At 53.4% G+C, this 9,769-nt stretch overlaps 1 protein-coding gene across 2 annotated transcripts in view; it reads left to right on the forward strand.

Annotated features, from left to right (window-relative positions):
• The window catches only part of B9D2 (B9 domain containing 2), a 9,678-nt gene extending 244 nt beyond the window's left edge, over nucleotides 1-9,434 (forward strand). The window contains exons 2-5 of one of the 2 annotated variants that reach the window (XM_012461475.2): nucleotides 206-300; nucleotides 393-484; nucleotides 3,837-3,962; nucleotides 8,841-9,434. In XM_012461475.2, coding sequence (XP_012316898.1) covers nucleotides 397-484; nucleotides 3,837-3,962; nucleotides 8,841-9,154 — 528 coding nt within the window. In that variant the 5' untranslated portion in view covers nucleotides 206-300; nucleotides 393-396 and the 3' untranslated portion in view covers nucleotides 9,155-9,434. The remainder of the gene's footprint in view (nucleotides 1-205; nucleotides 301-392; nucleotides 485-3,836; nucleotides 3,963-8,840) is intronic. The other variant, XM_012461474.2, reaches the window with a different exon arrangement.
• Nucleotides 9,435-9,769: the final 335 nt, after the last annotated feature.

Here is a 9,769-nt window from a genome sequence, read left to right on the forward strand (position 1 = left end):
GCCAAAAGGCGGGGCTAAAGCGGTCCTGAAGTCATAACGCATGCGCGTTATGGAGCTGGGGGGGGTCGGGGGGACTGACGTGACGGGGGAGGCGGGGATTTTGCGCTCGTGGGCGGGGCCTTCCGCGGAATTGAACTCAAGTTATTTTAGACCTCGCAGAATTAAATGCCGGCTCCCCAGACAAGGGTTCCCTCATTTTTTCCAGGCTTTCCTGGGTTGGCAATTAGGATTTGTGGCCAAGACCTCAGCCCCAGGGGTTTGACGAAGGTAGCTTGGAATCCTAGTACTACCCTTTACCTGGTGAGGCTCAGTTCCCCGCTCCCTCGCGCCCCCCTATCAAATGAAGATAATACACTCAACTCACAGGGTTGTGATTATATTTTTCCTCCCAGGGCCATGGCTGAGGTGCATGTGATCGGGCAGATCATAGGGGCCAGCGGTTTCTCGGAAAGTAGCCTCTTCTGCAAGTGGGGCATCCACACAGGTATCCCCCCAGGCCTGGTTCATTTCCACACCAAGACCCCTAGCCTAGAGGCTGCACGCTCCTTCCTTGACCCCTTAATGCAGCCTCTTAACCTCATCTTCCATCAGCTCTGAGTACTCCAGTCCCAGCCCACACCCTGTCCACCTGAGTCTCAAGCTCCTGTCGTTTTTCGGAGGGGAGGGGGGACAGACAAGCTCTTTCTCTGTCGCCCAGGCTGGAGTAAGGTGGTGTGATCATAACTCACTGCAGCTTCCAACTCTCGGGGTCTAGTGATCCTCCCACCTCGCCTCCTGAGAAGCTGGGATTACAGGCATGCACCACCCAGTCTCGCTAATATTTTTATTTTTTGTACAGACAGGGTCTCGCTATGTTGCCCAGGCTGGTCTTGAACTCCTGGGCCCAAGCATTCCACCCACCTCCGCCTCCCAAAGTGCTGGGATTACTGAGTCACCATGCCCCAGGAAAGTCGTGTTTTTCATGCTTTTCCAGCTGAGGCCCTGTAGAGTCATGGTATAGTGTAATGGTTAGGGCCATGGGCTGCCAGATCTGGTTTTAAATACTGACTCCCCACCTATTAATTGGAGACCTCTGGACTTGACGTCTTTAAGCCTCAGTTTCCTTGTCTGAAAGTGAAGCTGATAGCAGCTAAGAAGCAGCACAGGGTTGAGGTTAAGAGCATAGACTGCCTGGGTTCAAAACCAGTTATTGCTTATTAATGTAACCTTGGCCTAGGGGAGGTTGAAGTGGGAGGATCACTTGAGGTCAGGAGTTCAAGACCAGCCCGGCCAACATGGTAAAACCCCCGTCTCTACTAAAAATACAAAAGAATTAGCTGGTCGTGGTGGCGGGTGCCTGTAATCTCAGCTACTCAGGAGGCTGAGGCAGGAGAATCACTTGCACCTGGAAAGCAGAGGTTGCAGTGAGCCGAGATCATGCCACTGCACTCCAGCCTGGGTGATGGAGCGAGACTCTCTCAAATAAATAAAATAAATGAGTGCAGTTGGGCATGGTGACTCACCCCATCCCAGCACTTTGGGAGTCTGAGTTAGAAGGATCAATTGAGCTCAGGAGTTTGAGACCAGCCTGGCCAACATAGTGAGACCCCTGTCTCTACAAAAAATGAAAAAGTAGCAGGGCATGATGGTAGGTGCCTGTGGTCCCAACTACTCAGGAGGTTGAGGTGGGAGGATTGCTTGAGCCTGGGAGGTTGAGGCTGTAGTAAGCTGTGATTGTGCCACTGCACTCCAGCCTGCATGACAGAGGGAGACTTTGTCTCCAAATTAAAAAAAAAAGAGGCCAGGTGCAGTGGCTCATGCCTGTAGTCCCAGCACTTTGGGAGGCCAAGGCGGGCGGATCATGAGGTCAGGAGTTGGGAGGCCAAGACAGGGTGAGACTCTCTCTCAAAAAAAAAGGAACACTGTGATTACAGACAGTGGTAAGTGCTAGGATGAAAAGAATGATGTGACAGGGACCTGTGTTTGGAGAAGAGGGACAGGGAGTACTCCTCTGTGGAAGTAGCATGTGAGCTGAGCCCTGAAGGATGAAAACAAGCTAGGGATGGGGACACCCAGGAGCAGAGCTTTCTAGGCAGAGGGAACAGCCAGTGCAAAGGCCCTGAGGTGGGGAGACAGAAGTGGGACCAGTGAGGCCAGAGGGTGATGAGGGAGGGGGAGAGCGTTGGGAAATGAACTCAGGGAGGGGAGCAAGAGCCAGGCCATGTGGGCCACGGTGGAGAGTCTGTAAACTGGGGGGTGAGGAGGGGATTAAGAATCCTATAGGGTGGATTAAATGAATGCATTGCCTAAAGTGCTTAGCATAGCATCTGGGATTTTGTAAGTATTCAGTGCATTTTTCTTTTTTTCCTACTTTTTTTTTTTTTTTTTGAGACAAGAGTTTTACTCTGTTGCCCAGGCTGGAGTGCAATGGCGCGATCTCGGCTCACTGCAACCTCCGCCTCCTGGGTTCAAGCGATTCTCCTGCCTCAGCCTCCCGAGTAGCTGGGATTACAGGCACGCGCCACCATGCCCAGCTAATTTTTGTATTTTTGGTAGAGATGTGGTTTCACCATGTTGGTCAGGCTAGTTTCAAACTCCTGACCTCATGGTCCACCTGCCTCGGGCTCCTAAAGTGCTGAGATTACAGGCACGAGCCGGCGCGCCCAGCCACTCAGTGCATTTTAACTATCATCACCCCTTAGTAGCATCTGAATTGTTACTTGTGTTTTAGGATGTGCTTCTGGAGGGTACCCTTGGCCCCATCTTAATCCTTGGACTATGCTTGTAAATGTGGGGTGAGAATAGTAAGATGATATTGAAGACTTCTCCCACACTCACTATGCCCCTTGCAGTATTCCCAGGGCTTTATATTAACTCACTTAATTGTCTCACCAAACTGTGAGGGCTGTGGTTTGACTGCGTGTTCCCTCCAAAACTCCTGTTGAAACTGAATCCCCAATGTGGCAGTATTAAGAGGTAGGGCCTTTAAGAGGTGATTAATCCCTTCAGAACCCCCATGAATGGATTAATCTATTCATGGATTAATGGGTTAATGGATTACTGCGTTATCATGGGAGAGGAACTGGTGGCCTTGTATAAAATGAGAAAGAGAAACCTGAGTGGCATGTTGGCACACTAGCCTTGGGAATCTTTGGAGAGTCCCCCCAGCAAGAAGGCTCTTACTAGATGGGAACCCTCCACCTCGGTCAGTCTCCCATGACTGTGAGATAGAAATTCCTTTTCTTTATAAATTACCCAGTTTTGGATATTATGTTAAGAGTAACAGAAAACAGGCTGGGCGCAGTGGCTCACGCCTGTAATCCCAGCACTTTGGGAGGCCAAGGCGGGCGGAACACGAGGTCAGGAGATCGAGACCATTCTGGCCAACAAGGTGAAACGCCATCTCTACTAAAAATGCATAAATTAGCTGGGTGTGTGCTGTGTGCCTGTAGTCCCAGCTACTCGGGAGGCTGAGGCAGGAGAATCACTCGAACCCAGGAGGCGGAGGTTGCAGTGAGCCGAGCTTGTGCCACTGCACTCCAGCCTGGTGACAGAGCGAGATTCCGCCTCAAAAAAAAAAAAAAAAAAGAAAGAAAACAAATGAAGACAATGAGGAATGCATTATTACTCACCCATTTTACAGATGGGAAGACTAAGGCAGAGAAAGGTAACTTGCCTAAGGTTGCACAGGCAGGAAGAAGTAATGCCAGGATTTGAACCCAGATATTTGGCTCCAGAGTCCACGCTTCGTAACCCCTACGAGCAGATGCCACAGTGAAACACAGTCCTGTAGCCACAGCAGCATCCCCTTCCCAGTGGCTGCCTCCCACCTCTCTATGTCCTGGCTCTCGTTGCAGGGGCGGCGTGGAAGCTCCTATCAGGTGTGCAGGTGGGCCAGACGCAAGTGGACACCCCCCAGATAGGGGAAATGGCCTACTGGTCCCACCCCATCGACCTGCACTTCGCCACCAAAGGTCTTCAAGGTGGGTACTACCCCTGGGCCTGGGGCCAGGCTGAGGGGAGGGGGCCAGTAGCATCTGAAGCCCCTGGGGCTAGGAACGCCAAGACCTGTCCCTGCTCCGCATACCACGTGGGTGCCTTTGGCAGCCAAGTCTGGCCCTGGAGAGGCTGAGCTAAGGCTTTCCTAGGCCTGCTCAATAGTAGATCCCAAGTTTGTAGGATTAGGGCTGAGGCCAGGTTGGAGCGGGAGATGGGAAGGTGGGGGTCAGGGTGGGAGGGGAGGTGGCATTCAAGTAAAGAGAGGAACCAAGAGTCTCCAATACAGAGGAAGCCGGGGGCAGGGTCTGAGAGCCGCAAGGGCTGGTTCTCTAGGAAGGAATCCTCGGCTTGAAAATAGAGCGCTGCTCAATGGGGAAATGAGTACTGAGGGAGGAGCTGCATCAGAAAACCCTTCTGGTTTTTTTTGGAGACAGAGTTTCACTCTTGTTTCCCAGGCTGGAGTGCAATGGTGTGATCTTGGCTCACTGCAGCCTCCACCTCCCGGGTTCAAGCGATTCTCCTGCCTCAGCCTCCTGAGTAGCTGGGATTACAGGTGCGCACTACCATGCCTGGCTCATTTTTGTATTTTTAGTTGAGACGTTTCACCATGTTGGTCAGGCTGGTCTCGAACTCCTGCCCTTGTGATCCGCCCACCTCGGCTTCCCAAAGTGCGGGGATTACAGGCGTGAGCCACTGTGCCCAGCCCAGAAAACCTTTCTGGTAGAAAATGTGGGTTTCTGAAGACAAGTTGATTCTGAGAAATAGCCTAGGTAAATGTGCCATATATTTTACCAATTTAAAGAATGTTTAGGCCGGGTACAGTGGCTCTCACGCCTGTAAACCCAGCACTTTAAGGAGGCTGAGGTGGGTGGATCACGAGGTCAAGAGATCGAGACCATTCTGGCCAACATGGTGAAACCCCATCTCTACTAAAAATTAGCCAGGCATGGTGACGCGTGCCTGTAATGCCAGCTACTCGGGAGGCTGAGGCAGGAGAATTGCTTGAACCTGGGAGGCAGAGGTTGCAGTGAGCCGAGATCGTACCACTGCACTCCAGCCTGTGTGACAGAGCAAGACTCTGTCTCAAAAAAACAAAAAAAAAAAGGATGTTTACCCGGTGCCTGCCCTGTATACAGCCTTTGTTGGGTGATGCCAGAGTGACATTGGGGATCAAGACAGCACCCCCCAGCCCTGTCCTCACAGAGCTAACCATCCTATGGAGGGGGACAAACCTCTCTCCAGACAGTGGTATGCCAGAGTGTGCAGGACTAAGATAGGTGATTTGGAGAGGCTGTGGGAGCCCAAAGGAGGTGCCTGACTCTGTCAGGGAGGTCAGAGAGGGCTTCCTGGAGGAGGGGACTTCTGAGCTTTGCTGTGAAGGGTCATTAAAGCTAATAAGGCAGAAAGATAGAAGAAGGTTCTAGGCAGAGAGACCTGCATGTGGAAGGCTCAAAGGAGAGAGTATGCCAAGGGCATCTAGTGGACCAAGGGAGAGCAGGACAGTAGGGGAAAAGGTAGCAGGGGCCAGGCCATGCAGGGCCTTGAATGCCAGGCTGAGGAACTGAAGCCATCTCCTGAAGGCACTTGGGAGCCGGAGCAGGTGATGGACAAGTGAGATTTCACTTTCTTTCTTTCTTTCTTTTTTTTGAGACAGTCTCACTCTATTGCCCAGCTTGAGTGCACTGGCAAGATCTCAGCTAACTGCAACCTCTCCCTCCTGGGTTGAAGCGATTCTCCTGCCTCAACCTCCTGCATAGCTGGGACTACAGCTGCGTGCCACCTGGCTAATTTTTGCATTTTTTTTTTTTTTAGTAGATATGGGGTTTCACCATGGTGGTCAGGCTGGTCTCAAACTCCTGACCTCAGGTGATCTGCCTGCCTCGGCCTTCCAAAGTGCTGGGATTACAGGCATGAGCCACCGTGCCTGGCCAAGATTTCACTTTTTGTCTTTGAGATGGAGTTTCGCTTTTGTTGCCCAGGCTGGAGTGCAACGGCGTGCTCTCGGCTCACTGCAACCTCCACCTCTCGGGTTCAAGTGATTCTCCTGCCTCAGCCTCCCCAGTAGCTGGGATCACAGGCATGCGCCACGACTCCCAGCTAATTTTGTATTTTTATAAGAGTCAGAGTTTCTCCATGTTGGTCAGGCTGGTCTCAAACTCCCAACCTCAGGTGATCCACCTGCCTCAGCCTTTCAAAGTGCTGGGATTATAGGCGTGAGTCACTGGGCCTGGCCGAGATTTCACTTTTAAATCATCTTTCTGTCCTTTAAGCTGGAGCTGGGGGAAAAAAAATCTTTCTGGGTGCTGTGTGGGTGAGGTGGGAAGCTCTAACCTTTCAGCTCTTGGGGACCCCACTCCCCCAGTGGTGGCACCAGCCGTGCTTTCTCTTTATTCAAGCCTCCATCAGGAAATCTTACTGCCTCTACTTTTGAAATACATCTTGCATCCCACTTCTCACCTCTTTTCTTGCCCTGGACCTTGATCTGTCCAAGTTCATCTCTTACCTGGGCTATGACAGCAACCTTGCCTCTGGGGCCCCCTTCCCCAACCCCCTCGTCTGCACCCCACATGCAGCTGGGACCCTGTGAACACCTAAGTCAGGTCCCGTCTCTGCTCAGACCCTCCACTAGTCCCCCTTTCACTCAGGGTAAAAGCCAAAGTTGGCCGGGTGTGGCGGCTCATGCCTTTAGTTCCAGCATTTTGGGAGGTCGAGGCGGGTGGATCACCAGAGGTCAGGAGTTCGAGACCATCCTGGTCAACATGGTGAAACCCCGTCTCTACTAACACAAAAAATTAGCTGGGCATGGTGGCGCGTGCCTGTAATCCCAGCTACTCAGGAGGCTGAGGCAGGAGAATTGCCTGAACCCAGGAGGCGGAGGTTGCGGTGAGCCGAGATCGCGCCATTGCACTCCAGCCTGGGTAATGAGCGAAACTCCGTCTCAAAAAAAAAAAAAAGAAGGAAAAAAAAGCCAAAGTCTTACCATGCATCCCAAGGCTCTGCACACCTGGCTGGCACCTCCGTCCCTTCTACCCACCTCATTCTGCTCTGGCCATGCTGTCCCTACCAGGTGCATTCCATCGGGGCCCCAGCCATACCATCCCCACCAGACACTCCCCCTTCAGAGCCTTGGCACTAGCTGTTGCCTCTGGCTGGGAGCACTCTTCCTCTAGATCTCCACATGGCCCACTCCCTTCCTTCCTTGTTTTTTTTTTTTTTTTTTTGAGATGGAGTCTTGCCCAGGCTGGAGTGCAGTGGTGCGTGATCTCGGCTCACTGCAACATCCGCCTCCCAGGTTCAAGCGATTCCCCGGCCTCAGCCTCCCGAGTAGCTGGGACTACAGGCGCGCACCGCCACGTCTGGCTGATTTTTGTATTTTTAGTAGAGATGGGGTTTCATCATGTTGGTCAGGCTGGTCTTGAACTCCTGACCTCATGATCTACCCGCCTCGGTCTCCCAAAGTGCTGGGATTACAATCGTGAGCCACCACTCCCAGCCTGCATCCCTTCCTTCCTTTTAGCATTTGCTCAAATGTCACCTTCTTAGTGAAGCTTCCTTGATCCCCTCCTTGCTAAAGCAGTATCCCCACCCTCGCCCTAGCCAACTCTGTTTTTCTCTACAGCAATTACCACCATCTGATCTACCCCTATAATTCGCTTATTTACTACATTGGTTGCTAGGACATCAGCTTCACAGGGGCAGGAATTTTTGTCTGCCATCCATGTTCATGTCCGCCGTGGCCCCCACTAGCTAGAACAGGGCCTAGCACAGGGGAAGGGGCTCAGCATGACATGAGATGGGGGCTGGATCTCCAACAGCTTTGACTACCAGACTGAGGAGCCAAGCTGTGTTCTGAGGACATGGGCAGAGCTATGGAAGGAGAGAAAGATGCTTCCAGAGGCCCGGCGTGGTAGCTTATGCCTGTAATCCCAGCACTTTGGGAAGCCAAGGCGGGCAGACTACGCAGTCAAGAGATTGAGACCATCCTGGCCAACATGGTGAAACCCTGTCTCTACTAAACATACAAAAATTAGCTGGATGTGGTGGTGCACACCTGTAGTCTCAGCTACTTGGGAGGCTAAGACAGGAGAATTGCTTGAACCTGGGAGGTGGAGGTTGCAGTGAGCCAAGATCACACCATTGCACTCCACTCTGGTGACAGAGTGAGACTCCGTCTCAAAAAAAGAAGAAAAGAAAGATGCTTTCAGATGCCAGGTGGAAGGTGGATTAGAGAAGGGCAAGAAAGGCCGGGCACGGTGGCTCACGCCTGTAATCCCAGCACTTTGGGAGGCCGAGGCGGGCGGATCACCTGAGATTCAGAGTTTGAAACCAGCCTGACCAACATGGAGAAACCCCATGTCTACTAAAAAAAAAAAAAAGAGAGAGAGAGAAAAAAGCAAGAAAGAAGGACCCAAAGAGAACAGGGCAGGGACTTGGGGAGGGAAGGCAGGAGGCGTCCCTGACAAGGCCCAGGATGGTGACCTGGGGACTGGAGGAGCAATGGGCTGCCCTAACATGGGGTCATGGAGGAGGCGACCACAGAGAGGAAAGTCAACAGAGGCCTGATGAGAAGGGCCTTGAATGTTGAGGAGGTTGGGCTTTATACCAAGGGCACTGGGGAGCTATGGAAGGATCTTGAGCAGGGGGAGTACCATAGATTTGGAAAGATCTGTTTGGCCATTGTATGAGGGTAGATGAGAGGGTGGGAGCCTAGAAAGGCGGCTGGGTTGGAAACCCTAGGACAGAAACCCAGAGAGGAAGGGACTGGCCCTGGGGTGCCCAGTGGGCATCGAGGAGGAGGGAAGCAGCAGCAGGAGGCTGGTCCCCACCCATCCCTTCTGTCCCCTCTCCCTCCTTTCCTACAGGCTGGCCCCGGCTCCATTTCCAGGTGTGGTCCCAGGACAGCTTTGGCCGCTGCCAGCTTGCAGGCTATGGATTTTGCCATGTGCCCAGCAGCCCAGGCACCCACCAGCTGGCCTGCCCCACATGGCGGCCCCTGGGCAGTTGGCAGGAGCAGCTGGCACGGGCTTTTGTGGGTGGGGGGCCGCAGCTGCTGCATGGGGACACCATCTACAGTGGTGCCGACCGCTATCGCCTGCACACAGCTGCTGGTGGCACCGTGCACCTGGAGATCAGCCTGCTGCTGCGCCACTTCGACCGCTACGGCGTTGAGTGCTGAGGGACCCTGCGTCTACTGCCACCACCACCTGCACCCCTGGATACCCCGTGAGGGGCAGGATGGCACAAGGGTCAAGAGCATGGACACTGGAGACCGTCAGAGCTGACCCCAGCTAAGGCACGGCACTGCTTCTGTCCTTGCGAGGACCTCTGGCTCACTCTGGGCCCAGTTTCTGGATCTGTAAATTGGGGACAGTAAATGTGTTGGGTCGCAGGGTGTTGGGTCAAGAGGCTGCTTGGCACAAGGGAGGTGCTCAGTAAAGGAGAACAATTCTTACAGGTGTCTGCCTCCTGACTCCTCCATTTCTCTGGTGTCCTGTTGTTCCTCCTCCCACTGACACCCTCCCCAGGCCCCCACCTTGACAGACCCTCTTCCCCAGCCTGTGCCCCAGCCTCACACTCTTCCCATTCTGGGTCGCCCTCCCCTAGTCGGCTCCCCTGTGTCTCCTCCCCCGGATTAAGCCTTCTGCGCCTGGTCCTCTTTCTCTGGTGAACCACACCGCCCCGCAAAGTCACAGCGCATCTGGATCACCCGCTTTGGTGGCGCTCGGCCGCCAGGAGGCAGCACCCTGTTTGTGGGGCGGAGCCGGGGTGCCCGCCCCCTTTCCCCCCAGGG

This window comes from Aotus nancymaae, unplaced genomic scaffold (assembly GCF_030222135.1).
Source record: "Aotus nancymaae isolate 86718 unplaced genomic scaffold, 86718_ANA_hifiasm-v0.15.2.pri h1tg000028l, whole genome shotgun sequence".
NCBI classification, from domain to species: Eukaryota; Metazoa; Chordata; class Mammalia; order Primates; family Aotidae; genus Aotus; species Aotus nancymaae.